The 11,723-nt window shown below is 65.9% G+C and overlaps 1 protein-coding gene across 1 annotated transcript; it reads right to left on the reverse strand.

Moving 5' to 3' along the window:
• Positions 1-526: 526 nt before the first annotated feature.
• MISP3 (MISP family member 3) lies at positions 527-7,110 on the reverse strand. The gene is made up of 4 exons (XM_074979809.1): positions 6,937-7,110; positions 4,432-6,289; positions 2,306-2,388; positions 527-1,629 (listed from the first exon to the last, which is right to left on the reverse strand). Exons 2-4 carry the CDS (start codon positions 6,257-6,259, stop codon positions 1,537-1,539), a joined length of 2,004 nt encoding a protein of 667 aa, XP_074835910.1. The 5' UTR covers positions 6,260-6,289; positions 6,937-7,110; the 3' UTR covers positions 527-1,536.
• Between the last annotated feature and the right edge of the window lie 4,613 nt (positions 7,111-11,723).

The following is an 11,723-nucleotide window of genomic DNA, read 5'->3' on the forward strand; positions in this document are numbered from 1 at the left end:
TGGGGATCCGGCCCTCTCTTTGCAGCTCCTTTCCTCCCCAGCGCTAGGTCCAAGGCTGTTCCCATCATGATTAAGAGTTATTGAGTAATCAGTGTGAACTCAGGACTTTGGTATCTGCATGGGGGTTACAACCTTGCATTCCCCGGGCGGGGTATTGGCCCTTTGTTGGAGCAGGGAAACTGAGGCAGGAGGGAAGTAGGGACTTGCCCCCATTGGAGGCTCCCCCATACACCATCTGCAGTGAAATATACAAAAGGCCAAGAACAGCACTCTGCGCTTCCCTGGCCTTGCCCAAACTGGCCCGCAGCTGGCCCCGTGTGCCTGCCTGGTGTCCACAGCCCCGGCTGTCTGCATCGGTCAGAGCAGCTGCCCTGGAACCTGGCCAGCAGCAAGTTCCCAGGGTGGTGTCTGGTATGGGGCCTCCCAGCCCTTCCCACTGGCTACTCTCCTCAACCCCCTCGATCCGGTCTGTCCTCACTCAGGGAAAGCTCTCGCTGAAATCACCTGGCGTTCAGCCACATTGCATAAAAACTCTTTAATTGACTAATTGGAGAATTACTGTTAACGACTCCAACCCATGGCCTTGTGCGTCCTCCAAGCCTTGAGCAGCACTACGTTACTCTGCTTTGAACCGTCCCGGCAGTAAATCAAGCCTCTTGGTGCTTTCACTTCCCTTTATTGGTTCTGTTTCTTAAAGCGTCATATGGCCCGGAGCTTCGTACCAAGATGATTTTATGCCTGGGCACAATCTGCTCTGTCGGCTTGTTTCAGAAGCAGCTGACTCTGGAGAGGGAACTCTCAGAGGCTTAGTATGCTTGGGATCAAACAGGTTATATTAATACTTTGGCTAAATGCTCATAGTTTCTGCTACAGGATGCATTGTCGTCCCTGCCTGTTAAAGGTGGGGAAGCTGAGGCACGAGGTGATGAAGTGACTTACACAAGGCCACATAGGAAATTGGTGTCGGCGCTGGGTCCAGAGCCCAGGTGTCCCGAGGCCATGGTAATAATAATCCCTGCCCCCACCCACCCCAACCCAGAGTTCAACGTGATGGCAATTTTGACCCACAAGTTTTATGAGCTTGACTGTGTTTTAGCACAATAGAGAACCAGGTTGTGATTACGTTTACACTTGTGTGACTCTGGAGTCACTCCATTTGAGTGACTCCGGAGTCACTCCGGGATAGCTCAGATCAGTGCCTTGAGCAGGATATTAGAGGCCACAGATTCTGACACCCCTTTCATTTGGGATTTGGTTTGCTCTAAAAAATGATCGTCAACCGCAATGCATTTCACCCAGGTTACTCTTGATTGGTCAGTGGAGAAAGCTGGGGTGGGAAGAAGTAATTCTTCATCCAATCCAACCGGCCCTGGGTGGTCACAGGCCTTAAAGCTTTGTCCGTTCAGGTGAGCGGGAAGGCCACACAAGGGTGTGAGCAGTGGGATCTCAGAAGGCTCAAGCAGGGGATGGGAGATGCTGGGCAGTCTCCCAACCCCCCTGCCCGTTTTCTCCCGCTTCCCTCCTCACTGCTGCCCCCTATTCTTGGCCCTCGTGGTTACAGACGACTCCTGATTCCCAGCGCTGGATTAAGGCACTTTTCTGGCGGAGGCTCCGGGGGCTTCTTTGCACCTGTGTTGGGGACGAGAGAGTGTCAGCTGTCGAGGGCAGCAAAGGCAGAGACCCAGCAAATGTGCAGCCAAAGGGGAGAGGCCCTTCCCGGGACCACCGTGCGGGGACGTGCGCACTGGAAGAGGGCAAGACGCGCGTGTGCTTGAGCGTGCCCCAGCTTGTTGCACGCTCACCCGAGGAGGAGCGGGTGCGTGGCAGCGTGTGTTTGGGGTGGGGGGGTATTGTGTGGGTCCGTGTTGTGCGCGGGGGAGCGGCACTCCAGGGTGGATTCGAGTGCCGGTTCGGGAGGGGGGCCCGGGCGCAGTGCCTGGGCATTGCATGTGGCAGGCGTGTGTCCAATTGGCAGCACACGGGGGGGTGCCTGGCTGTTACCGCGTGTTCGTCCCTGGCTGGCTGCAGGAGATGTAGCCTGAGTGTGTCCCTCCGCCCCAAGAAGGAGGATGGCCCTGGGCTTTTGCGTCTCTTCGCGTGTCGGAGCAGGCAGGTGCCATGATGCGGGCGCCTCCGTGGGCGCTTGCCCATGGTGCCAGCTTCTCGTGCGTCCACGCTCGCACGTAAGTCGATGCCCGTCAGTGGCCGGCTGAGCTCGCCTGGCAGAGCGCCGCCCCTGCGCTGGGCCGAACCCCGGCTGTGGAGTCACGGGACAATGGTGCAAGGAGGGGCAGGGGGCAGATACCTGGTCCAGCCGGTTCTTGGGGGGGATCTTGGATGAGTCAGGTGGGGGCCAGGTCACTTCTAACTTCCCGCAGGACGGCCGCTCTGCAACCACAGGAGGGGAGGGGGTCAGACCGGGAGCTCCCTCCGCCTCCTTCGTGGGGCAACTGGCGCTGGGATTCTGCACCCCTCTGAGAAACACTGCCCGCTCCCCCGAGACACAGCCTCAGTTTCCCTGGGCCCCACCTCACACCATCTACCCTGGCACCAGGGGCAGCGACAGGACTGGGGTTCGCTCTTGCCTGGGCTCGGGAGGCTGCTGCCTCTAGGATGCTGGGCCCACATTCAGGACATGTGGGTTCCGTACAGTTAACCTCTCTCATCCGGCAACATCGCAGCCTGGCCTGGCTGTAGTTTGCCCAACGGCCACTTGTCAGGGGCGTGGCCAAGTTTCCCGCGGTCCCATAAAGTTTGTTTCCAGCCGCCAGTCCCGGCTGTCAGGGGTCTGTGCTGTTACCCCGAATGTCTACGAGCCCAGTCGGCAGTGGACGTGGCTAGACAGTAACGTGCTAGCCAATATTAACCTCCCGTGGCCCGGGAAATTCTCTCGCCCGGCACCGGCCAGGTCCCGATGGTGCCGGATTGGAGAGGTTCAGCCTGTGCCTACGTCTGCCCTCCCTGCCTCAGTTTCCCATCCCAGTGTCTCGTTAGCCAGCGCCTTGCCGTAAGGACCCCTCTCCCCTGCAGTGTCTGTGCAGTACCTGGCACGCCGTGGCCCTGCTCCAGGTCAGTACTTGGGACGAGGGGGCGCAGTCTCGGCTGGGGGGCTGAGCCCCACGCCGCACAATGGGGAGGGGGCCGATCGCGGGTGTGGCTGCTGGGTTCTCTTGAAATGCAGATACTTCTACTCTGGGCCCAGCTCTCAGGCTGTAAAGCCCAGGCTGGGCCTGCTCCTGGCTCCGTGGCAGAGCCCTGCCAGCCTGCCCCCTTCCGCCTCTGCTGAGCTGCTTTCCCTTTCATTCTGCCAAAGGTCAGCCCGTGCCTCCCTCCTCACCAGGGCTCGCCGCAGCCGCCACCCGCTGGGTACACACACCCACTCCCCAGGTGCAGCTGTGAGCTGGCAGCGCCTGGGCGGGCAGGCGGCGAGATCCCCAGGACAGATGGGGACCTCAGACAGGCCCAGGGGCACAGAGGTGCCCCACACATCCCAGCACACTGGAACCTTTTATGGGGGGGCCTGTGTATGCTGGAAGCTATTTCAGCGGCAATCAAGTCCCATCTCTATGCAGCCCTGCATGGCCCCCGGGGGGGGCCCAGCCTCCTGTACCCCCAGATATTCTCTCTGCCCCCCTGCTCACTTCTACATCACCAGCTTCTTCCAAACGGCGTCCACCTGGAGTGCCTGGTCCTAGAGGTCGCTGGCTGCTGCCCCCCGCAGGAGCCTTGTGGGGAGCAGCAAATCGGGGTGTCCTTCCCCCCCGCCCCCGCTGGTCCCTTGGTGACACCCACTGGGCACGAAAAGGATCCCAACCCTGCTTCCCTTCCGTGGTGGCTGCTTGCAGCCCTCACACCCCAGGCTTGGCATGGGCCGCCCTGAAGCATGTCCACCTGGCTGGTCTTGGCCACACAGACGCACCTGGGCCCTGGGCCGGTGCAACAGCCCTGTTAGTCCTGGTTACCTCTCAGAGCAGGGCTGGTTAGTGGGCAGCTGGGCAAGCGTCCCCCAGAGCCCCTGGCAGCTGCTTGCCCCGCCCTGGAGAGGCCCCAGGAAGGGACGCCCCATTCGTCCCCGGGGGACAGCTCCTGATCGCAGTCCGAGCGCCTCTCACCAATGGCCCTCAGAACCCGCCAGTGTCATTCGCTGCAGATTGCAGGGGGCAAACTGAGGTACGCAGTGCCATTCGCCCGGGGAGTCAGTGTCAGCGAGCCAGAGGACCCAGGAGTCCTGGTTCTCAGGCCTCTGTTCTAACCACCCAGCCCTGTTCCTTCCTGGGGCTGGAAAGAGAACCCAGGCGTCCTGACTCCCAGACCCCGCCCCTAGGCACTAGGTAATGCTTCCACCCAGGAGTCCTAGGCCCACTGCTCTAACCCCTCATCCACACTGCCACCCTGCATCTGCTGCTGCACATCACCCAGCTCCCCCCTTACCTGGGCGGTGAGGGGGCGGCTCTTCCCCATCGGCTGCCCCCTGCGCATCCCTGGGCAGGGCCCAGCCATACAGGTTGTGCCGCTGCCTCTGCAGCTCCTGTTCCCGGTCCTGGGCCTCCTGCATCTCCAGTGCCAGCCGGGACTGGGGGCTCCTGGAGCGCAGGCGGAGGAAGGGGCTGCCCGGGGCCGGGGGGCTCCGCTCCGGGGGGTGCTGCCGGCCGGGGCTGGGGTGCAGCAGGGCGCCAGGCTCCAGGATGACCACAGTGGCCTGGCTGTTGGCCTCGGCGAAGGACGGGCCCCGGGGACCCCGACCTGGGGGGCGCTCTCCGCTGCTGCCGCGGGAGCCCCTCGCTGGCTTCCGGGGGGAGGACGGCTCGGGGCCTGGCGGCTGCTCGAAGAGCAGCTTCTTCTCTTGCAGCTGCTGGGGCGTGCCCCGGTCGTAGGCGCCCCGCACCTTGCCCAGCTGCACCAGGTCGTCCTCCCGCAGCCGCTCCCGCTGGATTTCCCGCTGCATCTGCAGCCCGGCCCACTGGCGCTCCTTCTCCTTGGGCAGCTGGCTGGGCGGCGGAGCGTGGCTCAGGATGGGCTTCACCCGCAGCTCCACGTACTCCTGGGCCCCCCGCGGGCTGGCCAGGCCCCGCTGCCGGCGTAGGCTGTCCTCCCGCTCCTGGTGCCGCCGGATCTCCCGCTCGATGGGGGTCTCGCCTCCTGGCTTCGGGGCTTCGCCCTCGCTGGAGAGGTCCCCGTTCTCCATGCTCCCCTCGGCCGCCGCTCCCGGGTCGCTGGCCCCAGCGGGGTCCCCGGCGCTGGCTGGCGCAGGGGCGGGCTCAGTGGTGCTGCCCAGATCACAGGGACCAGCTGGATCGGCACCTGTCGGGTCCGGAGCGCCAGCTGCCTCTTGGGCACCGACCGGCCCTACGGCACCGTCTGGCTCCCCGGCACCGTCTGCCCCGGGCGAGGTCTCTCGGGGCCCGGCGCTGCCGACTGGCACCTCTCCGGGCTCAGATTCCAGCAGAGTCCCGGCTCCGACCTCTCCCCGGGGTTTATTGTTGTTGCCTGTTCCACCTGCCTCGCTGCCAGCCGGTCCCTCCCTCGGGCTTTCCCCGCCCCCCGGCTCCCGGCTGCAGTCGCAGGCCAGGTGGGCAGGCCCGGAGGAGTCGCCAGTTGCCAGGGGAGACCTTGGCACTGCCGTGGCCTGCCCGGCGCCTGCTGCCCCCTGCTGGATGCAAGGGGCGAGGGGCCCCACTGCTAGCAAGGGTTCCCCTGGCACCGGTGCACCGCTGGCATCCGGCCCCCTCCGCTCCAGGCCCCGCTGCTCCCCGTCTGGCTGGGAATCTGCCCGCTCCTCTGCTGGCTGCTCTGGTGGGGGGCTGGTGGCCGGTGACTCGCCCCCGTGTGGGCCGGGGGCCTCCTCCTGGCCCAGCTCCGTGCTCAGCCGCGGCTCCCCGTCGGCAGCGCCAGGCGGCTCTGGGGCAGGGGCAGCGCTGGGGGGGTCTCCCCGGCTGCCCTCCCCTCCACGGCCCGGCTGGCCTGAGGGCTCAGCTGGCTCCAGCTGCGCCAGGGGAGCAGAAGGGGCGCCACCGTGCTCGACCCGGCTGCCCTCCTCCCTGCAGGTGCCAGGGGACTGGCCGTGGGCTGGCACCTCCTCCTGGCCACTGGTGCCCCAGGGCTCGGGCTGCTCAGCCTCCCTCTCGTGTGTGACGACGGGGGCAACGGCGCCCTGCCCCATCCTGGGCCCTTTCCCGGGGGCGTCCAGCCCCTCCCCCGCTGGGCACGGGCTGGCAGCGTGACACCCCTGGCCCTGCTCCGGGGCAGCCTCCGTCGCCATCGGGGCCAGGCGGGGTCTCTCCTGCAGAACCTAGAGCAGGCAGAGACGCCAGGTCATGGGGAGGGCCAGGCAGCTGCCTATCGCCAACGCCCGCCGGGCCAGGAGCTGGGGGGCCGGCTGCGGGGTCGCTGGGGGGCCGAGGTGAGCAGAGCCCGGGAGCCAGGAGAAGCCTGTGGCCCCCAAACTCCCCCGAGTTCAGCTCCCGGGCCCAGGGGGTTTCCTCTGGGGGCGGGGGCCACTGCTGGCACCTGCCTGGCACCACTGGGAAGGGCTCGCCTGGGCGTCACCCGAGCTATAATTACCCTGGCGGAGGGGCGGGGGCAGGGGAGACGGGAACCAGCTCCTTCTCTGGGGTTGGGGGCAGAACAGAGTCCTGCGCCCATCTGCAGTAGCATCTGGGCGGCTGGCGAGCTCTGGGCACCGCCGGCCTGGCCCGCCGGGCACTCCCTCCCCTGGGGGCAATATGAGGCAATAGGCTTTCCCCTCCCCCACTTCACCCACCTGGGCTGACCTGATGTCCCAGCAGCTTCTGCCTTTATGGCTGGGTCAGCCCCACTCACAAACCCCAAACACGTCCGCCGGCCCCGCACCTCTCCCCCAGCTACCCCCGCCCAGCAGCGAGGATTAACTCCAGCCCCTGCCCCCTGCCCCAGGGGAGCTCGGCGACACTCACTCACCTTTCTTTGGGGTGGGGGGTCCCGGGGCCCTGGTGCCAGCCCCCACCTGGCCCGAGCGGCTGACCAGCGCCAGCAGGAAGGTCTCAGCTCCTGAAGTCCCCGTGATTTATCCCTGGCCACTGAGCCAATTACACACGCTCTGCTAATCTCCTGCCAGTGTGCTCTGGCCGTCCACTGCGCAGGAGCTGCCTGTGGTGAGCATGGCCCCCCCGGGCTCCCCTCCCTGCCAACCTCGCCCCCATACCCACACAGCCCCTCCTCGCAGGCCGGTGTTAAATATTAACTGTGTGCCAGGCCGGTGCTGGGATGCAAAGGGACCAGGATCCTGGAGGGGGACACACCTGCCCTGCTCCCTATGGGGCTCCCCCCCGTGGGAGTGGCTGGGGGTGGCGGAGCCGGGGGCGGGGTCCTTCATCCTCAGTGTTCTGCAAAAGCTGCTGCTCATTGGACTCACTGGCTGGTCCCTGGGGGGACCGGGGTCTCCCCTTAGCTAGCCTGGCAGTGCAGTCCTGTGTGTTACATGTAGCGAGTTGTCTGGTCTCAGCAGGGGCGGGGTCACAATCACTGACTCCTCTGGCATTTTCCCCTTCTCCCATGGCCAGGAAGTGTCCTCAGCATTTGGGAATCAAGCAGCTATCGGGCACATGACCCATGGCTGGCCTGCTGAGCTGGCAGAGGGATTTCTGTGGCTTTAGTGTTCAGCTGGGATGCAGGACCCCTGGGTTCTAGTTCTGCATGAGTCACTTTGCCACTCCATGCCTCAGTTTCCCCACCTGTACCTCAGGGAGGACAAGCCTTCCTTCACCCTCCTCGTCAATTGTGATTGTTAGCTCTGCAGGACTGGGTCTCACGGTGTGACCCCGAGTTCAGGGCCTGGAGGCACGGGGGAGGGGGTCCTAAGCTCAGTCACGGTCTGTGCAGCACCTGGCACCCTGGGGCCCTGAGCTCAGGTGGGGAGTCCCCGCTCTTAGTTCAGGGCCTCTGGGTGTTACCAGTAGGGGAGGGATTGGGTCACCCACAATCCAAGCGGGATGCTGCATCTCAGCCAGCTGGGAAGGGAGCACCACAAACCCAGCCAGGCCGCTGCATCGCCCCGTTGCACCCCGAGTGGAAATGCTGCTGCAAAAGGAAAGGGGGCAGCTAGCAGGGATCGCTGCGAGTGGGAGTGCCGGATTTGGGGGTTCCCCCAGGGAACACGGGGCACTCCCTTTGGAATACGGAGCACCAGGTGCCACACCCAGGCACCGGTGGGGGGCTCGGGCATGGGTCGCTGGGGGGGGGAGGGGGGGATAGATACCAGCTACTTGTCGGAGTATCAGCCCTGCCTCTTAACCCTCCAGTCCCCTCCGCCCCGGGGAAGGTGCCCCCGGCCCCCCCAGGGTCACCTTGCAGCTGACTTTGTGCCCAGCTGGGCACGTGAGCCAGGGCCTGCGGGGAGAGAATGGAGCTGGAGTCCGCCTGGCACAGCAGCCAGCCCAGGGTGGAGCCGGGGGGGAGTCATGGGTGCTAGCCGCCCCCCCGCCCCAGCTGTTTACACAGGAGTGAAGGACACTCAAGGACTGATTCAGATCAGGCTCCAAGGCTTGGCACAGCCCCACACGGCTGCCTGGCAGGGACCAGATCTGCCTGCTGCAAGGAGGGCGTGCGGGGGCCTGGCAGCCAACGGAGCCACCTTCGGGCCTGCACAGTTGGCTCTTGTTTCGCAGGGGTCACAATTGCTGGGCTGGAGCAAATGGGCTCAGGACATGGCAGCCTGCCTGTGCTGGCCAGGGGAGGTGGCAAACCCACGGGAAGGGGAGCAACAGCCAGGCAAGGCGGCCGCCCAAGCCGAGCTGCAGCAGGGGCGAGTCGGAGCAGGAATTAGAACCCAGCCCTTCCTGGAGCCGGGGCAGGACCCAGCCCCGCAGGGCTGAGCTGGGAAGGCTTTTACAGGACTCCGGCTGACTCTGCTCTGAGTAATTGTCGCCGGCTGCACAGATGCCCCCCCACAGACAGGGCCCAGCCCCTGGCTCAGCATCCCAGCTCCCGGGCTCTTCGGAGACAGGTGTAACCCCCTGCCCCGGAGGCAGGAGTGGGGAAATCTGCCCCACTGAGGTCTCCCTCACCCCCCACCCCAAAGCCAGTGGCACCTGTAACTCTTTCCAGGCTCTTTGGGAGCACAAACGGTCACCCCAGGGCTTCTCCTTTGCCAGATGCACCCCCAGCTTGACCCTCCGTGTGCTCTGGTGCCCCGAGAGCAGCCGGTGGCAGGGGGCCCATTACAGGTGTCGCGTGGGAGCCGCTTTACATTGCTTTCCCGCCCCACCCTGGGTGGCTCTGTCACCCCCAGCACCAGGGAATCCGGCCCCCGCCCTGAGCCTGAGCACGGACCCAGACTTCCTTGGGTCCCAAAGCGAAGCGGAGGCCAGCGCCCCTGGGTGCAGCCCTGCTGCTGAGCTTTGCCACCCACGGGCGGGACAACTGCTGTTCTGTGCACCCAGGCAGAGGCACACGCGGCCGGCTGGGGGCGCTAGTCAGCTGGGCGCCCGCTGAACCTCTCCTGGGCGGCCGCCCCAGCGCTTGGCCCACAGGGACGTTGGCGTCTGTTCGGCTCCCTGGGGCAGCGGGGCCCGAGTGGGTGTGGGTGGGAAGGAGCCGGCGAGAGAACGTCCTTTAGGGGAGCAGCTGCTGTGGGTGGGAGCCTCGCGCTTTCCCGGGGTGCTGCGCCAGGGCTGGGCCGAGTGCCCAGAGCCGAGGGGACCACAGGAGGGTCACCCACTCGAGATGTGGTGCCAGGATGTGACTAGGCCACACGTCTCCGGGGTGGATGGGAGGGTGTGAGTGCACTCAGTGTGTGCGCGCGTGCGAGTGTGTGTCTGTGTGTGCACTCAGTGTGTGCGTGCATGTGTGCCGTGTGTGCAATCAGTGTGTCTGTCTGCATGCAGTCAGTGTGTGTGTGAGTGCACACTGTGTGGGTGCGAGTGTGCACCTCTCTGACCCTCTAGGCAGCGCCCTGGGAGACCCGGCCAGGCTGTGCCGGGGCTGGGAAGGGGAATTCCAGGCTGGAGGGGCCCTATAACAGGGTCGCTCCCCTCCCACTCCCAGGGGAGGCGCTGCGGCACTGCCTGCCTCAGTTTCCCCGCTATACCCAGGACCGAGCCACAGGCTTTGTCCCACGGCGGGAGCTCCAGCGTGGGGAGGGGGCAGAGCGGAGCAGCCCAAACCACGCTCAGCGCCCAGGGACTCCTTTGCTCCCCACAAAGCCCACGCGCAGCTCTGGCACCATCTGCCCAGCCTGGGGCTCTGAGTCAGCCGCTGCTCCTTCCCTGCCGAGGAGAGGTGCTACCGCTCCTCTGGCCCAGTGTGCACCGCTGGGGGGGGAGGAGGTGCAAAGCCCCCCCGGCCCCCAGCAAGTGAGGCCAAGGGGTCGGGGGGGCAGCTTGGCTGAACCTCCAGCGCGAGGGGAGGCTCTCCGGGTGTTCGCTGCTGCTGCCAGAGAGGGTGGGGGGGCAGTATTCCTCTTTGGCCCCCTGCCCCAGTTCCGGAGCAGCCTGTCTACTGCACCCCAAAGTCTTCACTCCGTCCCAGCCCCAAGCCACTCACCCCCTCCTGCACCCTGACCCAGAGCCTGCACCCCAAATGCCTCTTGCACCCCGACCCACTGCCCCAGCCCAGAGCCTGCACCCCCAACCCCTCCTGCACCCCAACCCAGAGCCCGCACCCCAAATGCCTCTTGCACCCCAACCCCTGCCCCAGCCCAGAGCCTGCACCCCAACTCCTCCTGCACCCCGACCCAGAGCCAGCACCTCAAACACCTCCTGCACCCCGACCCCTGCCCCAGCCCAGAGCCTGCACCCCAACCCCTCCTGCAACCCAACCCAGAGCCCGCACCCCAAATGCCTCTTGCACCCCAACCCCTGCCCCAGCCCAGAGCCTGCACCCCAACTCCTCCTGCACCCCGACCCAGAGCCAGCACCTCAAACACCTCCTGCACCCCGACCCCTGCCCCAGCCCAGAGCCTGCACCCCCCAACCCCTCCTGCAACCCAACCCAGAGCCCAGCTCCTTTTCACATTCAAATTCCTTCCCTGCATCTTAGCCTGGGGATGGGCTTGGCCCCGTTCTGGGCAGCACCAGAAACCTGCCGCCCCTGCATCCCCTATTGCCCCAGGGGCCCCACAAGGCCATGGGGCAGCAGAGCTATCAGCAGGGGGCCCCTTGGCCTGGAGGCACTAGGCGACATGCCCTGCCCCAGCCTGAGGTGCCAGCGGCAAGCGACTGGAGTGGGGAGCTGGGGGGCTCTGCCGGCCAGAGGCTACGGACCAGCTCAGAACAGGGGTCTCAGCTCCCCAGCCCAGCCAGCCGCACAGTAGGAGCTGGTTTGCCGGGAGCTCCCGGCCTGGGGTGCAGCGGGTGCCTCTGCCCTGCCAGGCCTGGAGCCCTGAGGGGCACACGGCCAGCCAGGGTGGAGCTGCAGCCCCCGCGGAGCGCCGGCACCTCCGGCCTGCACCCCTCGGCCAGCCGCAGTGCTCCCGGGTGACGGCTTTAGGCCCGCGACTAGCTCAAGCTCCTGCCTCGCCGCCTGGGGCGCCGCCTGGCTCAGCACCTCCCAGAGGGGCCTTCGCCCGGTTCTTTGTGAGCCGCGGCACTGCCAGGTCCCCGTCTGTGCCGCGGCCTCTGCGACGGGGCCCCGGGGCGCCCGCGGCTGCTGGTAGCAGGAGGTGAGCCCAGGGAGGATGGCGGGGACGCAGCACCTCCTGCTGCCGGGCCAGGCTCTGCGCTCCCGCCGGCCCTGCCCGCGTGCGAGAG

Source organism: Carettochelys insculpta, chromosome 29, assembly GCF_033958435.1.
Source record: "Carettochelys insculpta isolate YL-2023 chromosome 29, ASM3395843v1, whole genome shotgun sequence".
NCBI classification, from domain to species: Eukaryota; Metazoa; Chordata; order Testudines; family Carettochelyidae; genus Carettochelys; species Carettochelys insculpta.